Below are 26,182 nucleotides of genomic sequence, written 5' to 3' on the forward strand. Positions count from 1 at the left end.
ATATTTTGGCTATGTAAGTCAAGACATTTGTCAGAAAACCTACACAGCTGGTGAGCATCCTTGTCTCGTACCAGCTACAGACTTGTTACCAGTATCTTCCAAAGCCTGAAGGCAGATTTGTATATACAACATCTCTTTGACTGGCTTATGTGCCTAAACCTCTCGAAAAGCTAATGAAACCCATGCGTCACCACAGCCTGTGAGGTGTGCCCAGTGTGTGCTCAACAGCTAATCTTTCATGCTTTCAGTCATGACTGTTTCACTAAGAAACACAAGGGAGATGTGGCATAAGTATGGTATTGAACTAAGATGAACTGAAGAATAAATCCATTCAGGAAAAAAATAGAAAGTAGGAAAAGTAGTAGAATGCAAAGAGAACAGGAGTACTAGTGACTTTTCAGTTTCTTTTTTCTTATCTACACTTTAAAATGAATATACCATGTTTAAGTTTTTGTATAAATCTGCATATATAAATATAAAATATAAATAAATATATAAATATATTAATTAATATTAAAATATATAAGTTAATATAAATTATATATATAATTAATATAAATATATATAAATTAATATTAAAATATATAAATATATAAATATAAAATCTAAATAGAAAAGAACAGCAAACCTGACCATCAAAGGAATTGCCACCAATATGACACTCAACTGTACCAAATCTACCAAAGGATGTGTTTGAGGAACATGACTTCAGCTGTACATCAAATTTCCTGTTTTAACACACACAAGTAGCACCTCTGAAGCCAAGTGCAAAATTATAAGCAAGAGGATAGCAATATAACACATTACTGCACTTACAGCATTTTGGGAAAAGAAAAAAGGAAATTAAGCTGATTAAATGCATTAAGAGTAACAGCTCAGAAAAAGAAATATAAAGCTGACAGGGGGGATAAAAGGAAAATAGATTTTTGTTGTTCTAATATTTTATTTATTTTTTCTTTTTCAAAAGAAGTGGCAAATAACCAGTTAAGTCAGGTGAAAGCCACTAAACATTTCCTTAAGGAAGGCAAATTTCATCTTTGAAATTTCTATCACTTCAAACCAATAGAATTAAACTACAGAATAATCAGATGGGGAAAAAAAAAACAAAACCAAACCAAAACACAAAAAAACAAAACCAAAACAAGACACCAAAACAAAACCCAAGGAAACAAAACAAAACAAAAAACCCCACCCTGGGAGCTACATCAACACAATGCAAAAAGGAAATCAAAGCAAGAGATAATGATCTCTGTTAAACTGAATGAAGAGGAGAGTAAGGCTAAGCCAGAACTGAATTTCCCAGGAGTCTCTGGTATGTGATGTAAACATAGTTAATTCTTGAAACTGAATTTGACAAAAAGTGAACTTTGACAGACAGATATGGGGAGAAACCTACGGGCTCCAAAACTTAGAAAATTAGGACATTCAACAGATAATTTTAGAAAGATAGCATAATTCACAAAAGGATACCCAAAAGAGCCTAATGGGATTTTTGCTTGTAAAAGGGAGTAGACACGAGAGGCAAGAGTTGACCAGAGTTGACAAACAGGTGAAAATGCAACAAGGAGGGAGGAATCAACATGATGAGGTTTACCTACCAGAAACAACCAGAGAGGGGAAGTACCAAAACATGACCTATTGCTCAGGCTGCCTCATTAGCCAGTGCTGCACCCGATCACCCCACCACTTTGCACACTTCGTGGAACTATGGAAAGACTTAAATGTATAAAGCAGTGGGTGGGGAGCTGCATAAGAAGTGTAATAGCATGAGTGATTAGGAAAAAAAACAAACAAGAAACTATCAAAACACAGAGACGCACTTTAAAAGTTAGGTGGAATCCTGGAAAGAACTAATATACATTTGGGTTGTGTAGAACCCAGAACTTGTCATGGAAAAGTAAATTAAAAAAAAAAAGTCCAAGAAGCCTCACACTCCATAGAAGTTTGCTTTCATTTTTATTCCAAATACATTCAGTCCTCCAGTACGGTACCACAAACAATAATAAAACACCTGGTTTATACACAAAAGAGCTCCATCCCAAGGGGCAGTGAATCAAGCTGGGTCTTAAAACCGTATATGCTCATGATGAAAAACATCATAAAAGCATTTCAGAGTTCAGAGCTGACAGCAGCCTTAACTCCCTCGTCAAATACTTGATCAAAAAAAAATATATTGGCCCTTCAAATCCTACAGTTGACCACTGTTCCTCAGAACAGCTACAGATGAAAGGATGGGCTTATTAGGAAAGAAAATTATCACCGGGATTGTGTTAATGGTATAAATTGGTGGCAGATACCCAGAAGGTCAAGATTTGATTTATTATAAGCAGGCTGTATTTTACTGAACAGTTGTGTCAGTAGATAAAATGCAGAATACCATAGTAATGATGAAAAATGGTTAAGTGAATAAAGCAGAAAAAGAGTAATATCAGAGTCATGGAGCATAACATTTGGCTTGATTAACATGACTTTGAAAATCTAAAAGGATACAAGGAGTTTTCACATGAGACTATGTAACAAAATAAACCAACAAAAGTAATTTATGTTTAAGCCAGCAAAGCTTTGAAATCCATCATTTATTGAATTATTTTACTGTCACAAGCACTCTGCTGTTCAAAACAAGCAATAACTTCAGTGTTATTCTTATTAGCATTTCAATGTTCAAATAAAGCTAAAATTACTGATGTTTTCAGAGGAACCTGCTTAAAAACACAGAGACTATAAGGGAAAAAAATATACCCTGAGTTGCCAAATAGTTATCTGTCTTCTCAAGATCAAAGCAAAATAAATGTAATTAAAGGAAGCTGGGACATGACCATTCACAAAACTTTTTCTTCCACCTGCCCCCGTTTTTTGTGGGGTTTTGTTTGTTTTGGTTGGGTATGTTTGTTTGGTTTAGTGTCTGTTTTTTGTTTTGTTTTATTGTTTGTTTTTTTTTAAGGTGTTAATGCGATGAGAGCATTGTAAACAACCCATTACTCACCTGGTCCAGTTTCATGCTACCAGTAATCATTTGAGGCACAGGTTGACAAATGACAGATGCAAAGACAAACCTCCTCATTCAGGTGTGAAAAAAAAGTATTAGTTTTATCATCATTTTAAACGAAAATTTACTTGAGGTTTCCTTAACAGCAGGGAAATCTTCTAAAGCTTTCCTCGCTTACAAAAAGTGCTTCAGAAAAGTAATGGAAATTTATTTCCAGGATAAAGACTTTCCAAGGTCCTCAGGTACCTCCTGAGGGAGACACAGTGACGCAACTGTCATTTGCTAGATTTTCTATAGATTCTGTATATTATGTTGTGATAAAAAGTGAAGCAGGGAAGGTAACTCTATCTGAACACTACCCTCTACATCATTTTGAATTATTTGGATAGCAAGCGGAGACAACAATGTCCACCATGGCAAGAGCAACTGAACATGATGAGCTTCCCACAGGATGGATGGCAAGTAGAATCCATGTAAATTTGAGCTCCTCAGGAGAAGCAAGAGAAGCCAGTCTCCAAGCACTCAAACCTTAAACCCTACAGACAACTGGTTTTTTGGGTTGTTCAGGAAAGGCCTGGGAACAACTTTTTGTTTGTTTTCAATCTGGGATATCAGCCACAAATGAACACTGCTGGAAAAGACATGCTGAGTATGAATGGGAATTCTTTTGACACATAAAAGAAAGGAGGCCAGTTTGGAAACACAGCTCACACTGTTAAACATATAGAACTAAAGAGGCACAAACTCTCTGTCACCCAAACCAAGTAGGCTTACAAACCTAACATGCTCAATCTTTCCAAAAAGCTTTTAAGATACCTATCCACAAACTTATGTTCCACTAAATGACATTGTGTCGTGGTTTAAACCCAGACAGGTAATTTGTTCACTCACAACCCCCCCCCCTTCTTTCCCTCCCCCTACTCCCGGAGGGACGGAGAGGAGAATCGAAAAGAATGCAACTCCCACGGGTTGAAATAAGAACAGTTTAGTAACTAAGGTATAACACAGATCACTACTGCTACCACCAGTAATAATAATGATAAAGGAAATAACAAGGGAAGAGAATACAACACCTCAGCACCAGCTGACCGATAACTCGCCCCCCAAGCCCGACCAAGCTCCGACCGATACCTCCTCCAACCCTGCAGTCTCCCAGCCCTTCCGGCTAACTCCCTGTTACATCCTGGGCATGACGTGCTGTGGTATGGAATAGCTCTTTGGTCAGTTTGGGTCAGGTGTCCTGTCTCTGCTTCCTCCTGGCTTCCCCTCCTCCCTGGCAGAGCATGAGGCTCACAAAGTCCTTGGCCAAACCAAAACATCCTTGTTATCAGCTCTGTTCCCGAGCTGAAAGTCAAAACACTGCACTACACCAGCTACCAAGAAGGAGAAAAAATGACTGCTACTGCTGAACCCAGGACACATTGGCTCTCCATACTTAAGTATTCTGGGATGCATACTAATCATCTATGGCAAACAGATTCCCAAGCTAAGATTAAACTGAACATACTGTAGGTCCAGCTGCCAGTTTGCAGTGCCGTGCAGATAACACTGTTTCAGTCCAACCAAGCACAGCCAGCTTTGACTGCAGGCCTCTTTACAAGCTTTCAGCAACAGCTTCTAAGTCTAAACAGCATTTTACATGTGCTAATGTTGCTTCCAAACCTATGCCACAGACAGTATTTCTTGGTATCAGGCTCCACAATAAAGCATGCATAAAACCAGAGAAAAAAAATCACTGTACTCCTTGAAGGCATGTCAGAAGGTTAAGTTTAAGGTAAGTTTAAAAGGTACCCAATATCTCACCTACCTTTGCTACCAAGAAAACAAGATTTTAAACCAACCCTTCAAATTAATATGCCAAGAATCTTATATGCAACCAAAATATGTATTTTCATAGATTAGTGAGAACTTTTACTACAGCTCTGCCAGATCATTTCCTCATTCAAATAAGTCAAGGGGTAGGTGGGGAAGTGAGCCCAGAATAAAAATATGTTTCAAGCATTATTAGACATTATCAGAACAGACCTTGCTCTCAAAGGTTTCCTCTGGTCATCACCTCTCTTCAGTATGTGCAGTCAATGGCATGTCCCAAGCCACCACCAGAATCTGAGAACATGGATCATTCCAACCCAAACTAGTGAACAGCTCCAGCAGAGTGAAAAATATTTCTTGACAGTATTTAGCAAAAAGATACCATAAGAGCTGCAGCATCTGACAAGTCCAAATTCATCTTAGTTCACATGGATAGAAAAAAAAAAATCAACTTCTGATTTACATGAGTTGTAAGCATTCAGAAGTATACAGAAATGAGCAACATGTTATTAACCATACACAGGATTGAGTTGAACAAGTGGTAAATTATATGGGAACTGAGTCTGTACAGCTCAGCAAAGCCTAAGTGGATAATAAAAGATGATTCCAAGATCAAGTAGCTCAAGCACACAGAAACCAGCAGAGTGATGGCTTTTAGAAAGAAAAGCACCTGCCCAATGTACAGCTCAGAAAAGCTACATGAAAAAGGAAAAACAGACTCTGACCTGCAGATTAGGAACCCTATCATTTGACACTGAACAAACACAAAAAGCCATTCCCCAAAAGGCAGAAGATCCGTTAACTTTGACAACAGTGGCAGACCTTTGCCAGTGGCATAAGAGGAGACCCGAGCTCAGCACTGTAAGTTCTCTGTAGTAGCCACTACATTCATATTGCCTATAGCAGGGCCAGCTGGGACATACAGAACAGACCCAGGTTTGATCTTTCCTAGAAGGTGGTTGTGGCAGGCTCATCCACACCTATGAGCCCTATATTCCTGCTTTGGAATACTTTTGTGAGACTCAGCAAAAACATTTCTCCCCCTGCCACTTGCTACAATATGCTTAAATCTATTCCTGGCTCTGCCACTCTTTCGTCTTGGCATTCACATAAATGCCACCAATTCCCACATCAGGGTAAGCAGGGTAAGAAAGTTGCTTATAGGCACAGGCAGCAGAGAATATAAAACAAGAACGGCTGACTTATTAGTCAATAGTGTAACAATAAAAGATATCCATTACAGTGACAGTGACATGCTCTGGGGAAGAGATTTTCTTCCAGATGAGCAGTGTGCCAAATGTAAAATATGTTTCCACAAGAGGAAAGGTTTCACAAAAGAAGAACTTGGCAGGAATTAATTTCAAGTCATGGCCTCAAAAGCACTATCACTTGCTGAAAGTAAGGTAAATATTTAAATGCCATCATCTACCTTATTGGGCTTACCCATTGTCCTGGTTTCAGCAGTAGCAGTCATTTTTCACCTTCTTAGTAGCTGGTGCAGTGCTGCGTTTTGACTTTCGGCCTGATGTTCTGGTCTGGCCAAGGACTTTGTGAGCCTCATGCTCTGTCAGGGATGAGGGGAAGCCGGGAAGAAGCAAAGACAGGACACCTCACCCAAACTGACCAAAGAGGTATTCCATACCACAGCACGTCATGCCCAGGAGGTAACGGCGTATGCCCAGAAGGGCTGGGGCTGCTGGATTGGAGGAGGTATCGGTCAGTGCTTGGTCGGGCTGGGGGGCCGAGTCATCGGTCGGCTGGTGGTGAGATGTTGTATTCTCTTCCCTTGTTATTTCCTTTATCATTACTATTAGTGGTGGTAGCAGTAGTGATTTCTGTTATACCTTAGTTACTAAACTGTTCTTATCTCAACCCGGGGGAGTTGCATCCTTTTTGATTCTCTTCTCTGTCCCTCCGGGAGTAGGGGGAGGGCAAGAAGGGGGGGAAGTGAGTGAACAAGCTGTCTGGCTGGGTATGCTACTCTTGCTTCTGAAAGGATTGTCACAGTACTATTTTTGAGACATGCCAAAAGGAAGTGAAGTACATACTTCATGTCAAGTTTTGTGCAAACAGTATTCTGTATTCAAAACCACACCATGGGAAGAAATTTTGTTTATGTTTCAAATGCACTGTGAACAAAGATTTCAAAACAGGTTTCTTTCAAAGTTCACCAGTGCCCCCTCTTTGCTTGCAAGGAATAGAAAAATTTAGGTATTGTTAATCTCCTGTGGGCATACATGTTAGTTAATAAACAGTAACTCCAAAAATAAAGTGATACTAAAACACTTAGAACGCACAACATAACAGTTCTGGCAATTACTACTGAAGGATTGATCAGAACAGTCACCTCCCAATCCCTGGAGGAAAACTGATTTTAAGCAGGCTTAAAATCTATCAAATACTCCTATTCCTGCACTGCTTTACTGGAACTGTAAAGGACAAGACAGTCACAGACTATTGCTAGTAAAATGACATTTTCTTTTTAAGATTATATGAACGAATAAATTGTTAAAATATGCAGTTCTTCATTTGTAAAGGTAAACTGACAACCCAGGAATATGAATGGATCGAGTATCATAATTTGCATAATTTATTCTGAATACTCAAACTATCAAAGATGACCTGTTCAGAAAATTTTCAATCACTCTGAGGAGAATTTCCAGTAAAAAAAAGTGAATCTCAAATACATTTTGAAAAGGCCTTGGCAATTACAGAGCGGAATCATTATTCACAAAAGTTATACCTACCACAAAATGAAATTAAATTCCCCATTTTTTGTCATTTTAAATATCAATACTAGGGAAGAACTCTTGTCTTGTCTGATTTGCTAATTACTCATAAAGTTATTCAATGTTTAGTGAACAAAACTCAATAGCTTCCCACTGAATCAGTGCCCGTGGGTACATTGAGACAGCTGCAAGTTGCCAGCAGAAGAAATATTTCACCAGATACAACATGAGCCAAGATATGACATCTATGCACAGACAATGCAAGGAAAAACAAAATTGCTTTGATGATTGCGTACAAGTCCTAAGAACCTACAGAGGTAGATAAGACCACCGGTGATGTAAATAAGGGGGAAAAAAAACCTCTCACACCTGAAGGCAATTTAAGGGCATCTATTTTTGCCTCCTCCCAAGAGCGCCAATACCAGGGTAGGACTGGTGCTCTGTATTTCTAGACAGCTGACAGCACAAAGAACTGTCATTTAATAATTTAAATAATAATTTCAAATTATTCCAACTCTATCCCTTACTAACTTCATTTTCTATCCTTAAGAATAACTTAATCAGTTTTCTAAAAGGATTACTTCCTTTCTCACCTACTTCCACCCCAAATTATCTCCTGCTTTTTGGCACTTTAATTAAAAAAAAACAAAAAACAAAAAACACTGAAAAAGGAGAATTGTAGAGATCTTTAACAAAACTTCTGCTCAAATACTGGCCACAGATAATGTCTGTACTCATGAATAGAAGTGGAATAATAAGCTCATCCATTTTACAGCTTCTTCAGTCTTTACACAGTTGCCCTCCATGGAAAACTTGTGTGAATTTAAAGCAGTGGTATAAAAATAGCATTAGACATTAAATTGATTCATGTCTTTTCAATGAAATTGTTAATTTGAAAATCCTATCAACACATAATTTGAAAATGGAAATAAACAGGCTTGAATGAAAAAAAAATAATTTCCATAAATTCAGGCCTCTCTTTCAATCTCATGAATTTATAACATAATTCAAATTGTCAGCAAAGAAGTAATACTTTCTTGCATTAGCTTACATTTTGATTTAAACAACTTAGTCCAGTGAGCTGAGCACCAACATGTACATCCAGCTCCTAACATGAAGAACTGGAGAAAACACACAAATCTAAGTTACAAAATAAATATTCCATCTTGTTGAAGGCATTTATTAGCAGAGTTCTAACTAATCAAGAGTCTAGAACTCTCGATTCTTCTTACCTGACAAAACCAGCTATACTCTTCCAGGAAATTTGCCCTTTCTTTAAATACAAACTTGTTATGCTCTGATAACATTCCTGTTGTTTTACCTAATGATTCCTAGGACAACTGATTAAGACCAAATAAGCATTAGTTTTAATTGGCTGTATATCTGAATACAAAAGAAGGAAGTTTCTAGCTCTGGCAACCAAGTATGCAAGTCATGACAGAAATAGTCTAAAAGTAGATTATTAAGCTGTGACATATCAGCCATTTTTCCTCCATTATGGGGCAATCTGAGGACAGTACTTAGACCAGAGCATTCAGAAAATCCTTGAGTGTGAAGTTCTGCCAGAAGAATAAACCAAGTCAGCTACAATTGGGTCTCTCTTGATACTCTTGCACTTTTACCCCACTGCACACTTGGTACCTCAAAGCTAAGGAGCACAGCAGTAGTCAGTAAGGCCCTTTCTGATGTTATTGCCTGAATTGCACACCGTTCCCAGTGGATTTCTATGCCCAAAATGACCACTTTCTCCAAATCTAACCAACACACTCCTAAATGGCACAGAACTAGATCCAGAACTTGAGCCAGGGCTCTGAACACCAAACTGTGGGTTTTCTTTTCAGGTGACCTCAGGATCTGACTGTAATTTCAGAGCTACATCTAGACTCAAGCTAAAACAGCCCATGCAACAGTTGCTTATCTGTATGACTTTGAGCAGCATTAACCCAAATTAGTCCAAGTGTAGGAAGACAGAATTGAAATACACACCACTCCGCAATGTGGTAAATTCAGTCTTCAGCCCTTACCAGCAGCCCTAGCACTGTGCAGCAACATAGAATATGCAAATCAATACAAATCCACCGATCTTTTTAAAATTTGTTCAAAACATGCTGAAAGGGTAAATTCTTCCGATAGAAGAAGTTACTTAATCTGGCAGATATTAGACCTAATGTATCGCCTTTCTTCCTATATAAAAACATAAAGCCAGAATAAACTCCATATTGCGTGACTTGATTTGACAAAATGCTATTATATGCCTGGGCCTGATCCAGGTCAGACTTGTATTGCTGGCTAATCTAATACTGCACAGACACATTATTAATGATCACAAAACGCCATCAGCACACACAAATTCAGCAAAAGATTACTGATTCTTAATGCTACAATCATATTAGGCATCTAGACTGCATTAGAATCATAGGATAGTTAGGGTTGGAAAGGACCTTAAGATCAGTAGCTGACTGACATGATGAGAGTAAATTGCGGTCCTTGGCCAACAAATATCTACTTATTTAAGCATTCTCAGACCTATCCAAGAATTTCTCATGGGACCCAAGAAAGTGGCAGTATCTGTACAATAGTTTTAAAACTGAAGAAAAGATGCTGGTTTAGAAGCAACAATGTTTGAACTCCTCTTTGCCTTGTACAGCAAGATAATATTTAACTCAAAGATTTATTGGCTTCAATAACTTAACTTACACTTTATCATATATATACACAACACATCACATTGATGAAGATATATTTGAAAAGATATATTTTCCACAGCTAAACACTAAACATTTCCACAGTGAAAAATGTTTCCAAATACTTTAGGAAGCTTTAAGATTGTCCAAAAATGTGTGAAAAATCTATGTGTGGACACAGAGGCATACAGACAACTGCACAACTTAGACTGGAAATCAACTGAAGCAGTTTCACCATAATATTTCACTGTAATGATAACAATATATAAGCTAATATCTGATATTGTTTCCATTACAGAAATGTAATTGTTAACTGTTACAAAAGAAAAAAGCAAAATTTAAATACAAAGAGTCCTCAAATTGAATTTATGGAGAAACTAAGAAAAAGTAATAAAAAATTATAGTACATTACAGCTTTTTTTTTCCTTTCCACATCCATACAAACATCCCAGACAAGACATTTTTCTCAGAACAACTTGAAATAGTAAAACTAACATTACTTTCATAATGCTACATAAAACTGATGTTTGAACGACAGGAAGTAATAGGTAAAAATTTATTGGTTTTAAATTGAAGATAGGCTTATAAAGACTAAATATAACTGACGAGGATATATAACTTTATAAATTGTTACACCTCTATACAACATGCTAGCATCTGTACAGCTTAACAGAAAATCAAGTCCTCCGACACCCAGAGTTAATGTTGAATCTCTATGCTATTTTAGTCCTGTTAATCCCCATGGAATAGCTTTAAGTCTTGTTCAGTTGCTGGGTACACAAGGCTGCCTTCGCCTCATTTATAACTTCACACACACACACTGTTAACTGATTCATCTGATTCCTGGTAAACACAGAACTACTGCAGACAGTGCAACAAATCAAAGAAGTGAGCCTTATGCGCGATGTAAAGACAACAGGCCTACAGACATATGAACTTTAATGTTCCATGCAGAAATCTTCTACAGAAATAGCTATTTCACCAGTCTTAGACTATTTCCTTCCACCAGTGAAGTCCCTGGGACAATGTGCTACACTACCATGAAATGGGCCTTACTTCCTTTCCTTCCCACTGCAGAAAGCAGGAGATTGAGATGCACTGTTTTACTTGTCAGTATACAAAATAAATGTGAGCTGTTATTAGATGTACATGAATGTACAAGAATAGTCTTCCAACTTATCTTGGTTTGTATATTTGTCATACACATGTAAAGAGAGTTAGGGGAACACACAGGACACTAGCAAGTTGAAACTCCTTTGCACATCTCAGCCTGCTCTCCTTGCCAAGGGTGTACAGGATCAAATCTCAAGATTAATTGCTGCAGATTTTTTCTACACTAATTAGAACTCAGCAACTCTTAGGATGTACAATAACACAACATTTCTCACAATTCTGATACAGGGTTAACCAATGTACGGGGGGTTGTACAGGGGGGTTAGAGGAATCTGCTTGCTTAAACAAAAGTATTGTCTGTACCTATCATGCCTACTAAGCAGGACAAAGGCACTAACCATTGATAAGGAAAAACAGACACCTGGTTCTATTGACAGGGAAAAGCAAGGCCTGATTCTACTGATAAGCAGCTATTGATAAGGAAAAGCAGACACCTGAAGGGGGAGATGCAGATGGTTTATGGCTGGGACACCAACCAAACCCTAAGGCCATATGTGAAGACTAAAAGGTGAAAAGTTCAAGAAGAGGAAGACTCGTTTACTTCATCCTGAAGACCCCTACCCGCAGGAGGAAGACTCAGTTACTTCATCTTGAGACCCCTGCCCATGACCAGAGGGGGCACTGTGCAGGCGCAAAGGACCTTCTAACTCATAATATGAAGCGGGGATAGGACATGAATATATATATAGGCGTATTGTGCAACCTTATGAATATATATAACTTTAGAGAATAAACGTAGAGGGAAACAACACTGAAGTACGCATGACTTTGAGGAATTATCCCCGTGCGTCTCAGCGCTGAATAAAAAATATACCTACTTTACAACTTTAACGAGTTGTGGAGTCAATCCGCGCATCAATTCAATCTGACTGCTTGTTGAAAAAACATGTTGGGTTTCAATAACCCAAATACCTTGAGTAGACCTGAAGTGAACTTCTGAATTTAAAAAACCTGCTAAATGGTATTTTAAACCAATTACATTGCCTTAGTGGCATGATCAAATCTCAACTGCAAAAGTTAAAAAATTCTCCGATAAATTCTGAAGGTGCAGTAATACCAGAGACATTGTCTCTGTAAGAATAGTGTATCTGAAGAAATTAAGATGCTGAAGCACCTTCCCACCCCTCAAGTCATTAATTCATCCTTTTTCTGAAACAAAAGGAAAAGTAGTAAAGGCCACTGAACTTCAGCTCTTCAGAAATACTATTTTCAGCCTGTGTTCAATCACAGCAATGCCTCAAATCAGAAAACAGTATTTTACAAAATCAATTTTTTCCCCTTAGCCAAAATGTCTTAAGGCAGCCAGACCAGAAGCAGCATACAATCCACACAGGAGATGGATAGCAGGACCCTTAATCTTTAAGGCTCATTAGTTTAATTCCAGCCCACACTGGTAGTCACTGAAAATTCTATTAAGTAATGACTATTTGGAAGCCATCACACACAGTCCATAAGAAATGTATTAGTACACTTAAGCCCGTCTCAGAAGAGAGGCTACAGATTTTATGCCTCTTGAGACATTTTCTTCAAGCTCTGTCAGTTGCCCCTGAAAAATAGCTTGAAACAGCATGGAAATTTGCAGTGATATTGTCAATGCCTTAGTAATCAGGTCCATTCTTCAGCATTACATACAATTAAACTGAAAATAAATTGGTCCAATAGTAATGTGGAAAAACCCCACAGCCTGGTTTCCTGCATATTTATGCCCTATTTCCCATTTAATCCCTCACCACAGGGACTTATTGATGGGGATTTGTAGAGTGATCACACATCCGCTGCCTCCCCAGGAAGTCAGGCTGACAAAAGATTGCTGCCAAGATAGCAGGAAGATGAAAAGACATAAAAATACCACCAAACCCACCTACAGCCATGAAAACGCATTCCTGCATTTACCTGTGTTTGCATAAATACTAAACATCCCCAAGGAGCATTGAGATTTATGTACAGAGAGGAGAAAGAAATCGTGTAAAGTCTGGAGATGGTCCCACTATTCCTACACTCTACAACATCAGTGTCTGCGTGCGACACACAACATGTACCATAATAAATCAAACATAAATCATAAGCAGAACAACATTTACTGATTTAACTATGCTAGGCAAGAACAGAAAGAAAACATTCATAACTGCAAGGTTTTTTGTTATGAATGTGTTAACGAGTCAACAGTTCTTATTCACATTAAGGTAGATCTTTTAGTTAACATGCTCTCTGTCGCACTCAGCTAGCATACTGGCTGTCAGCTAAGTATGTAACTTATACCCAAAACAAGTACCTGTTAGAATTTGCCCAGTACTTGCCCATATTCTACTACCTTTGCAGCTATCCTGAAATAAAACGTGTAAGGGAAAATATCAAGGAACAGGCAACAGAAGTACAGCTGTTCTCTCTACCTATGTTGTACATGAGGTCACGCAACTCCCTGCCAAGAAGCCTGCAATGCTACAGCCTACTTGGTCCCTCACTCCAATGTCTGCATTTTGTTCAAAATGCAATTTTAATCAGCCATACCCAACAGATTTTCATTCTGCCTCTTTTAGAAGTCATTTCCTAACAGTCTACTTTCCATTAAAACCCCTTTTTAAAGATTCAAAGCCGTTTAGCATTTTAGTATGCCTGTCTTACGGAAAAAAAAGCAGCTCTACATGAAGGCCGCCAAAATCATGGGGTGCAGTTGCAATGAAAAAGTCTGAAGTATGAATAAGTCTTATTTGTTCAGTCTTTAAAACAAGTCAAAACTAAGTCCCAAATTCAGTAATGAAAAATAGCCATGGGTGAAAACAAATCTTTGCCCCCCGCCCCCCCAAAAAAACATTAAATGAAAAACCAAAAAAAAATACCAAAACCTGTACATTCAGAAGAATGAAATTTTGCTGTTAATATGATGTCAAGTACTATAACCCATTCAGTCAAACAAAAGAAAGGCTCAAAAAGTATTCATCTGTACCTTGAGAAACATAGAGTTCACCCTTTCATAGGATTCTTCACAGGCACAAAACTATAATATCACACTATTGTACCTAAATTACTTGATATAAAGATATATTAATTCAGTGGTGGAGAACTGTCAAATCTTAGCAACTATGCTGATCTCTGAAGGAGACTTCTGAAGGTCAGACACGGTACCTGTGTCTGACTATGAGAACAAAGGATATTTATTTTGTAAAGTATTTTTTATTCCCCAAGATTTGCTGGTCTCCAGACTTTTTGTGAATTAGAAATTATTGAAATTGTCATGCTGAGAAGTAACGTTCAATGCAGTGAAACTAAAGATTTACTTGTAAAAAGCAGGATTTTCTTTTTATTCAGTTGCCAGGACTTGATGAATATGTGTACTGGATGACAAAAACTGTCACACGGAGGTGTTAACTCAGTTACTGTTTTGAGATCTTCGTTCTAAAACCTTTGAAGAGGTAGTCCAACATCAATAACAGACCCTTGAAAACTGCAGTGCAGTACAAGAAAATAGAATAACCTGATTAGATTTCATTCTTTATGTGATCTAAAGACATATTTGCATGTATTATAACAAAAATAGGTGGATTGTTTCTCTGCATCTATTGGCAATTCCAATTAAAGTTTGCTTGGTCATTGGAAATATTGTGTGACATATAACCTTCATATCATCCAAATGTCTACTGCTACTTTGCTATCACTTTTAACAACTATATAATGACAATTTTGAGACTGAATGGCAAATGATTTGAAGTATTTTTTGATAAACTGTTCTAGTGAATTCAAACACACAATAAATACATTCACCGTGGCATCAATACCTATGACTTTTATTTTCAGGCTGTATGCTCTGTAACACAGAAGCACCCAATCCCTGTACCAAAGCTACCAATGTATCAAAACCTAGTATTAAAATATTTTCCTATCATAACACACTGACTTTCCTTATTACCCTTTATGTACTCTGTTTGCTGCCTTCTCAAAATTATTACAAAGGTTTTTACGGTAGAAAAGCTGTTTTGACTTATTCATAAGCCCTGACCAACTATACAGATTCATATTCTAATGCACAGGAAGGATGAAAGGCTACAAGAGATGAGCTCTGGTAACCAAACCATTCCTACTGAATGTTACAGGGGTCATTCTCTAAATGTAACTGAGGCCCTGCTGGTGACGAATCCGCTTTTGAACTGTTTTTTTCACCAGTTGTTTCAAACTGTAGGTGTAGTGTAAAACATGTAAGGAAATCAGCTGAGGGCAGTCCTTTAGAACACAAATTGATACTGTATCAAAGTGTCACACAAATGGAAATGTGATCATTAGGATACAATAGCGGTTTGCCGAGAACCAAAACATCAGCATATTAAAAGAGCACAGCTAGCAATAGTGTTAACGTTTTGCAACACTGATGGCATAACCAGACACTACTTATAAACACCTCCTGTAAGTATGTGAACATGACCAGAAAGAAAATAAAGGTGCAGTTCCATCCACGAAGCATGCAAGTAGCAAAGACTACCTGACCCCTTAATCATTCAATTTCCCCATCTGTATGTATGTGTGTACACACCTGTGCACTGGTACGTACTTGTATGCATTCAGTTGCAACACCATCATTCAGCACGGATCCAAATTTTACTCTAGCAAGCTAAAGCATTTGTCCTGAACCTGAAGACAGTTGGCAAGGCACGCACACAGAGCTGGAAAACAAAATCTGCTGGTACCTGGCTCTGCATTGTTTGCTATAGCTCTTTTTCTATTTAAAAATATGCAAATTGAGTTTAAGCACAACTCATAGAAAAACAACTATTTAATATGAAATACACAAATACTAGCATTGATTCACCCCTGAGCCTCTACACTGTACTGAGATTTACCTTTCATTAATTTCAGTCACATGTGGTAGTGGGAAGGATACAACTTACAACTTCAACAAAGACAGCAAAAGATTTAAGGCCATTTCAACTCAAGAGCTGGCTTCCCAGAAGACTCATTCATTTAATGCATATTGTGACTTACAGATGAGAAGTGTTGCTTCCATTAACTGCAATGTGTATTGAAGTTTCTACTTCCAATTTTATTGCTTTAATGGGGAGTTAATACTTTATAAGAATTCAAAGCAAAATAGACAAATCCAATCATTGCAAATACATGCCAAGCTTTTAGGAAATTCACACCTCTCCCCATGATATTTGATTTAACAGACTCTTCCTTAGGGACTGTAATGACAGGACAAGGGATAATGGGTTCAAACTTATACAAGGGAAGTTTAGGTTAGATACAAGGATGAAGTTCTTTACTGTGAGGGTGGTGAGGCACTGGAATGGGTTGCCCAAGGAAGTTGTGAATGCTCCATCCCTGGCAGGGTTCAAGGCCAGGCTGGACAGAGACTTGGGTGACATGATTTAGTGCAAGGTGTCCCTGCCCATGGCAGGGGGGCTGGAACTAAGCTATCTTAAGGTCCTTTCCAACACTAACTATTCTATGATTTCATGATTAACTGTCTTTCTTGCAGGACCACTTACGTATGAACAGAAATCTTAACTTTCTATTTTTCAGCAAACACTGAATCAAGCATTAAAAAGCTGAGAAATTCAGTTAATTATGCCATTTAATTAGAGAGATACAAGCTTTTCATTTCTCTAAATTTTTATGCTTCAAATTACTATGGTCAGAATCTAGCCTTAGTTTTGGCTGTTGTTCCCACCACATTCTCCAGATAAGTAACTTGAGTACTGTTAACACAAAGTGAGAGAAAACATGCTGGTACTAACCATGTGCAATCAAGAATACTTGATGCCTTCACAACAAGGTGATACAAATATTTCTTAGCTATCAAATTCCAAGACTGTCTTTAAAATGCATACATTGAAAAAGACAAAATAAAAAAACACACTATTGATTCTGGACCCTTGAACTATTTAGGTATCACATATACGAAATTATTCTCATAATAGTTGTCAAATATTGCAGCACAGATTACACATAGGAGTTCTGCAATTAAAAAATTAAGATCTATCATAGATGTTGTGATCACACACACCATTTAAACAACCTGACAGAAAAAAAAAGAACTTTTTGTCTTTTTTTCCCCACTTGATACCAGCATGATACAAAACTGACACAGGTTTCTACTTAGATTAACCTTGCACTTCAGTTACTTTTATGGCTCTTGGGCTGCATTAAAAAAAAAACCCTCCAAATAAAACAAATGTAAAAAAATTATTTTTTAAAAAAAGAGCTCTGCTGAGCATGTGGACACAATTACCAGGGCAATTTAATTTTGCTGAGACCAATCATCATTTTTTAGTTTCAACAGACATAATTGCAAGAAATAACGAGTGGTGTCTGTCAGGGATTGGTGTTGGGACCGGTCTTGTTCAACATCTTCCTCGCTGACATGGACAGTGGGATTGAGTGCGCCCTCAGCAAGTTTGCCAATGACACCAAGCTGTGTGGTTCAGTTGATACCCTGGAGGGAAGGAATGCCATCCAGAGGGACCTTGACACGCTTGTGAGGTGGGCTGATGCCAGCCTCATGAAGTTTAACCATGCCAAGTGCAAGGTCCTGCACCTGGGTCGGAACAATCCCAGGCACAGCTACAGGTTGGGCAGAGAAGAGATTCAGAGCAGCCCTGCAGGGAAGGACTTGGGCGTGTTGGTCCATGAGAAAATGAACATGAGCCAACTTCAGTGTGCGCTCACAGCCCAGAAAGCCAACCGTATCCTGGGCTGCATCAAAAGGAGTGTGACCAGCAGGTTGAAGGAGCTGATCCTGCCCCTCTGCTCTGCTCTTGTGAGACCTCACTTGGAGTATTGTGTGCAGTTCTGGTGTCCTCAACATAAAAAGGACATGGAACTGTTGGAACAAGTCCAGAGGAGGGCTACAAGGATGATCAGGGGACTGAAGCATCTCCCATATGAAGATAGGCTTAGAAAGTTGGGGCTGTTCAACCTGGAGAAGAGAAGGCTGCATGGAGACCTCATAGCAACTTTCCAGTATCTGAAGGGGGCCTATAGGGATGCTGGGGAGGGACTCTTCATTAGGGACTGTAGTGATAGGATGAGGGGTAACGGCTTAAAACTTAAACAGGGGAAGTTTAGATTGGATATAAGGAGGAAATTCTTTCCTGTTAGGGTGGTGAGGCACTGGAATGGGTTGCCCAGGGAGGCTGTGAATGGTCACAGTATCACAGTGTGCTAGAGATTGGAAGGGACCTCGAAAGATCATCTAGTCCAATCCCCCTGCCGGAGCAGGAACACCTAGATAATGTTACACAGGAATGTGTCCAGGCTGGTTTTGAATGTCTCCAGAGAAGGAGACTCCACAACCTCCCTGGGCAGCCTGTTCCAGTGTTCCGTCACCCTCACTGAGAAGAAGTTTCTTCTCAAGTTTAAGTGGAACCTCTTGTGTTCCAGTTTGTACCCATTACCCCTTGTCCTATCATTGTTTGCCACTGAGTAGAGCCTGGCTCCATCCTCGTGACGCTCCCCCTTTATATATTTATATACACTAATAAGGTCACCCCTCAGTCTCCTCCAAACTGTAGAGACCCAGCTCCCTCAGTCTTTCCTCATAAGGGAGATGTTCCACTCCCTTAATCATCTTCGTTGCCCTGCGCTGGACTCTCTCCAGCAGCTCCCTGTCCTTCTTGAACTGAGGGGCCCAGAACTGGACACAATACTCCAGATGCGGTCTCACCAGGGCAGAGTAGAGGGGAAGGAGGACCTCTCTCGACCTACTAACCACCCCCTTCTAATACACCCCAGGATGCCATTGGCCTTCTTGGCCACTAGGGCACAGTGTTGGCTCATGGTCATCCTGTCGTCCACTAGGACCCCCAGGTCCCTCTCCCCTACACTGCTCTCTAACAGGTCGTTCCCCAACCTATACTGGAACCTGGGGTTGCTCCTGCCCAGATGCAGGACTCTACACTTTCCCTTGTTATATTTCATCAAGTTATTCCCTGCCCAACTCTCCAGCCTGTCCAGGTCTCGCTGGATGGCAGCACAGCCTTCTGGCGTGTCAGCCACTCCTCCCAGCTTAGTGTCATCAGCAAACTTGCTGACAGTACACTCAATTCCCTCATCTAAATCATTGATGAATATATTAAATAATACCGGTCCCAGTACTGACCCTTGAGGCACTCCACTAGTTACAGGCCTCCAACTAGACTCTGCCCCATAGACTACAACTCTCTGGCTTCTCTCCTTCAGCCAGTTGACAGTCCACCTCACTACCTGATCATCCAGACCACACTTCCTCAATTTAGCTGTGAGGATGCTGTGGGAGACTGTGTCAAATGCTTTGCTGAAGTCAAGGTAGACCACATCCACCGCTCTGCCATCATCCATCCACCATGTTATTTCCTCATAAAAGGCGATGAGATTGGTCAAGCATGATTTCCCCTTGGTGAAGCCATGTTGACTGCCCCTCATAACCCTCTTATCCTTGATATGCCTTAAGATGGCACCAAGGATAAGGTGTTCCATCACTTTCCCAGGGATGGAGGTGAGGCTGACTGGTCTATAGTTACCCAGGTCCTCCTTCTTGCCCTTTTTGAAGACTGGAGTGACATTTGCTTTCCTCCAGTCCTCAGGCACCTCTCCCGTTTCCCAAGACTTGGTAAAGATGATGGAGAGTGGTCTAGCAATGACTTCCGCCAGTTCCCTCAGCACCCGCGGGTGCATCACATCTGGACCCATGGATTTATGGATGTCCAGATTGCTCAACTGGTCTCTAACCCATTCCTCATCGACTAAGGCAAACCGCTCCGTTGACCTGACTTCATCTAACGTCTCAGGGGTACAGGGCTCTTCAGGACTGCCTGCAGCAGAGTAGACAGAGACAAAGAAGGCATTCAGTAACTCTGCCATCTCTATCTTCTGTCACCAGGGCACCCATCCCGTTCATCAGTGGGCCTACATTGCCTCTGGTGTTAGTTTTGTCTGCCATGTATTTGAAAAAGCTCTTTTTGCTGTCCTTGACCCTTCTCGCCAGGTTTAATTCTAAGGATGCCTTAGTCCTCCTAGCTGCCTTCCTACATCCTCTAGCAGCAGCCTTATATTCCTCCCAAGTGGCCAGCCCCTCCTTCCATGACCTGTAAACTCTCCTCTTCCACTTGAGCATACCCAGCAATTCCCTATTTAGCCACGCAGGTCTCCTAGCCCTCTTCCTTGACTTCCTACGTGTCGGGATGCTCCGATCTTGAGCTCGGAAAAAGCAATCCTTGAATGCCAACCAACTATCTTGGGCCCTTTTACCTTCAAGCAGCCTTGCCCATGGGATTTCCCCTAGCAATTGCTTGAAAAGTCCAAAGTTTGCCCTTCTAAAGTCCAGGGTTGCAATTCTACTTGGTATTCTACTAGTCCTGCCACACAAGATCCTGAACTCCACCATCTCGTGGTCGCTGCAGCCAAGGCAGCCCTCAACCCTTACTGCTTCGACCAGACCCTCCTTGTTAGTGAGGATGAGATCCAGCAGCGCTCCTCTCCTGGTCGGCTCATCCACCATTTGCAGGAGGAAGTTATCATCCATACGCTGGAGGAACCTCCTGGATTGTGGCTGGGTTGCTGAGTGGTCCTTCCAGCAAACATCAGGGAAGTTAAAATCCCCCACGACGACCACAGCCTGTGACTGTGAGGCCGCTCTCAGCTGCCTGTAGAAGGCCTCGTCAACTTCCTCACCCTGATCCGGTGGTCTGTAACAGACACCCACAACAGTATCTCCCCTGCCAGCCTGCCCCTTAATTCTCACCCACAGACTCTCAACTCGCTCGTCATCTGTCATCGTCATGCAGTCAACATCCATCCCTAGCAGTGTTCAAGACCAGGTTGGACGAGGCCTTGGGTGATATGGTTTAGTGTGAGGTGTCTGTGACCATGGCAGGGGGTTGGAACTTGATGATCTTAAGGTCCTTTCCAACCCTAACTCTTCCATGATTCTATGATTCTATGAAAAATCTGTACAGAAAGAAGATAGCAGCCTCTTTTTAAAAGACACTCCAGTTCCAAGAGTTCTTCAGCACATAGGAATATTAACCATTTTTTTTTGTTGTTGTCCTCTTACCATTAAAATGTACATACTCTGTCTGACCTCGAGCAACTCCAACAGCAAGCAGTTCCCCCAATGTTAACAGCAGAGAGGTTACACCAGCATGACCTGAACTCTGTTCACCATTTCAAGCACCCATATGTGATAAATCATAACCATATGAAGTACAACTGTGCCTGCCTTATCAGGTTTTAAAAAAAAAACACAAAACACCAACACAAAAAAAAAACCACAGAAAACCACAAAGTAAAAAGCAAGAAAAAACATTAATATCAGAAATAACAGCCACCTGTGAAAAGCATCAACTCTAACAGGGTAAAATCACATTACAATATGCTGCATAAATGCAGCGCTGAGAGTACAGATCAACAATTAGAGAACTGTATTATGTAACAGGAGAATAAAAAATAAAGACATTTATTTTCTTTTGAAACTTCTACGACTACATGCAAGCAAATTCTGACATTTCAAAGATGTCCATAAATATGCACTATTAGAGCAAACCAACAAGCAACCTTCTAAAAGCTGCATGTGAAACCCTGCAATATTGTGACTCCTATCGAGCTTCAGAGAAAGAAGATTTCAGCTTTACCTAACCACATCAAAAAACAAAGACCAGGACTTTATCTTCCAGTAACATCATTCTGATAAGAAGTCGGACAGCAAAAAGTTGGTATATCAGCAACATGGGAGCCAAACCACTGTACTACAAAAGATTGTGGTATAATTACTTGTTAAAACTAAAAGCATATTTGCATGAGCTATCTGTAGTCAAAGACCAAAGTTATTAACATGTAGAATTTTCAGGAAGAAATGACACCTCTCTGCATTTTGGAGCACTGTCACCTTTCCACCCACAATCCCCATTAACAGCTGCTCAGAGACTAGTCCTCACCACTGAGCCAGATAAGCCACTTTCCTGCATGTGCCTCCACACCGTGACCAGATGATGGAAGGTAACCAACGGGGTGTCATGGAAAACCAAAGTGCACTTACCGTTCCGACTTTCTTCATCAATAGGAACTATTGTGGCTGGAGGACCTGTTCTGGCCAATTTGCAATCTATAAAGATGAAAAGAGAAGTTATTTCTAATTCCAGAAGAAGGATCTTGGCAGTTTAATTGCTGTTGTTTAAAACAAGTCAGCATATTTGATATACTGAAGACAAGCGTCCACTTAAATGTGATGTAAGTTACAACTCATAGCTAAATTGCACTAGCAGAGGATTAAAATCTGAGTTGTTTGCTTACCTCTCACTCGGATAAACCTTACAAAGCAAGAGAGAATCTGATGACAAAGTACTTAACATCTCAGGCACCAATTAATATTTAAATACTCAGTAAAAACTTACTATGGTTTGTTCTGTGGTAAGATCTATAGTATGTCAGCCTTCCTTTCCATGTCATGAATGCACACCCACACATCCTCCCCCAGATCATCACATACCACCACAATACAGTTTGATGGCTACACTAATAAACTTTTTCATGTCTTGCTCTAGAGATAGCATCAGGGATCTCAGTGAAGCAGAAGTCCTTCAGGACAGAGATAACAGGATGGTAAATTAACCCAGAGAAATAACAAAGGAATGATTAAAATGTATGAATTGTAATTGAAGCTTCACAACCAAAACAAACATAACTTGAATTTAACTGCAACAGAAGAGTCTACTTAAAGAAAGTGAAAAGAATTTTAATAATGTTCTAAGGAAAATAAAAATTAAAAACAGACAAGCAATGTTCAGGAAGTCACATTTTGTCATCTTACCCTCATATTGCCAGTCTGGAGTCAAAAGTTTAGAGACGTCAATGGAAGCAGAGCAGAATAACGAAAGAAAATAAGTAAGATTTTGTTGTTTTACTCAAAAGATAGGTTCAAAGACATAAAGCAGTACATGCAGAGCTAGCAAATGCATAGGTGTAGTCTTAAAATACATAAAACCATGTATAGTAGATGTGATGTCTGTACTTTGTGAACAATTTCATTTTCTACATTAAATAGAACAAAAATATTCCCTCTTTAGAGCACACGGAAATACAAGTTCATTAAGAAGAACTTTTAATTTTCAAAGAGCCTCACAGTACCTTTGAAACAGCATAGTAAAAGACACCATTGTCTTTACCATTTCACTGTATATGATATTGCAGTCTATATTTTTAAAGACATTTAGTCTCTCCTCTGATCCTCCTGACACTGCCCCAGCCACATAGGTGGCTACACCCCATTTGTAAGAAATGGAAGGTTCTAATTGGTTTCTAGACAAGGGAAGAAATGCTGAAGTATCACTGTATTTGTTTGAAGTCTAAACAGTTTACACAAAAATCCCAGCAGAAAATCATCTTTAAATTAAACACAAGAGCAAGCTGAGGTAAACCGCTATTTCCCAGTTTACGGTAAAAATTACACATTCATTGACTTCAAAGGAATTGCACTGCAGCTAATTACAGACTATAATTACCCCAGCACAGACATGACCTATGAAGGAAGATCAAAACTGTGAAGCATTTATTCAGTTCTCCATTTAAGTGAAGCCTCTAAAGGACATTTCCATTGCACAGTAATTTCCTTTAGCAACAGCTTTGCCATTCAGCTGATGAGTTCAACTGCAAGACAAACTTCTAAACACTGATGGTAAGGATTGATAACATGTCATTCCTTGAGGCTATTTACCAACAGCCTGAACAACACCTGCATTAATACCAATGAGAATACAGTTTACACTGTTTTTTTGTCGTTGGGTCTGAAAATACAGGCAGCTTGTGTGGGTACCCACTCACTCCTTTACATTGGTGACACTGCTTATAGAATTTCACCAACCCATTTGGTTTGCTATCCTAAGCAGTCTGAATAAAATTATTTCATGAACAAACTCTACTTATTCCTTTTATTCTAATATGTTTTAGTTTGGTCCCTAAAATTTGAGTAGTTCCTGTTGATAATTTTAAAGCTTTTTTGTTTTGAAGGTGTTAACAGAGCAAACACCATATGAAACATTATGCCCTTCACTTGATTGTAGTTCCCTATCAGCATATTGTGTGGAAAGATAAGCAATGTTGGTATATCTATATAAAGTAAGGATTTTGTTTTTCCCCTCCTATTTTTTTCACTGGATGCTATAAAAATACCAGGACCATAACAGACACAACTTTATTTTTTTCCAGAGATGTATTATCTTTCTCTAGAAGTGCAGGATTTGGCTTAACTGAATGACTCATTGACAAACTCTTTGTTAGGGCAATGAAACTCACTGATACAAACTTCTACTGAAATTTTGTTTTCAGAAAAGGTCCTGCTATTCACCACTGAGCAGCAATGACCACACACACAACCAAAGAGAAATCCAAAACGGGCAATTTTTTATTCTAAAAATTACACATGCCTTACCAAAAGAATGTTCGTGATTTTTTTGAAAACTGAATAAGCTTTTTCCACCATTATCGATATATTCCACTCCTTGCTGGGGTGTCTCAATGAAAAGGCCAACTTCTAGTTCTACTGTTCAATAAGCAAATTACACAAACTAGAAGTCAATCACATGTTAGCAGCCTTTTTACAGAATTAGTTTTCCATCAAACACATCAGGATTTCCAGAATTATAATCAAACCAGTTACACAGTGTGTTTAAAATGAATGTTCAGCATTGAAATCTAGATACAGAGAGTGTCAGAGAAAAGGCAAACTGTACAGTTAAGTTCAGCAATTTGTAGAGGACTTGAAGTGTGAGCAGATGAAGCAATAAAATTTATCCTGAGATACATTTCAATGAATACAAGAGATGAGAGCAATAGCCAAAACTATTTCTATAGCTAGGAAAAAAAACACAAAACAAAACCAACCAACAACCAAACAACCAAACAAACCCTGAGGCAGCATAATAGAAACCTGCCTGTGCATTACCCTCATGGCACCAATAAAAAATTCTGAAGACAGACATAGTTTTATTGCAGTGATAAAAGTTTACAGATTATTTTCTATAACTTCAGCCATGTTGAAATACCCGAGTGCTAAATATCAGATTGCTTTTTAAGACGCCTGTCACCCCTTCCTTCTCAAAGACCATATCTAGCAATGCCACTGCCTTATTTTCACATTCATCATCATACACTGAACAGATGTTTAAAAATTTAAAATTGCCATCTTACACAAAATTTTAATTCAAAGGGAGACAATTATTTTAATTTAAAAACTTAAACACAAGTTACATGTTGTAAATACATGTATGGTACTTTTATTTTTCCTTGCAAAATACAATCAATAAGCAACAGCAATAAGACCTCTATATATAATAACCAGTAAACTCAAGCACTGTGCTGTATTACCAGCCAAACCTGGTGGGAAATACCGGATACATGAGAAAGAATATATTTAGACTGAGCCAGGTGCACAGAAAGGTTATTCTCATCATCAGGAGGATCCAGATTCCATCCAATAAAGATAACAAAGGCTTGAATTATTTAGTCTAGGAAAACTAAAGTTCTCTGGAAAAACATTTGATCAAATATCAAGGAGGAAAAATGAGTTACTTAAACTAAACAGAAATACAAGCACAAAGGCACACGCTGAGTGTAAAGAAGAAACGGTTGCATGCTACCCACAAATTTAAGAAGTACATTTCCAGCCTGATTTTTTTTTTTTTTTCTTGACTGTCAGAGAAGATAGATTCTGGAACACTATTCCACAGCAGAAGTAGCACAGAAATTCTATTTCAGCAATTTTGAAACATACCTTTATTTGCTTATGAAAGGGATTATGGTTGGAAGGGACTTAATTAACCTTAGCCTGATCTTGAACA

The 26,182-nt window shown here is 39.2% G+C and overlaps 1 protein-coding gene across 1 annotated transcript in view; it reads right to left on the reverse strand.

Moving 5' to 3' along the window:
* PCDH15 (protocadherin related 15) overlaps window positions 1–26,182 on the reverse strand; it is a 360,972-nt gene that overhangs the window by 309,858 nt on the left and 24,932 nt on the right. The window contains 2 exon segments of the mRNA XM_057415611.1: window positions 22,387–22,452; window positions 23,158–23,172. Coding sequence (XP_057271594.1) covers window positions 22,387–22,452; window positions 23,158–23,172 — 81 coding nt within the window.

The sequence above is a fragment of the Pezoporus wallicus genome, unplaced genomic scaffold, assembly GCF_028554395.1.
Source record: "Pezoporus wallicus isolate ANWC-B61680 ecotype Strahan unplaced genomic scaffold, APGP_CSIRO_Pwel_v1 contig_736, whole genome shotgun sequence".
NCBI classification, from domain to species: Eukaryota; Metazoa; Chordata; class Aves; order Psittaciformes; family Psittacidae; genus Pezoporus; species Pezoporus wallicus.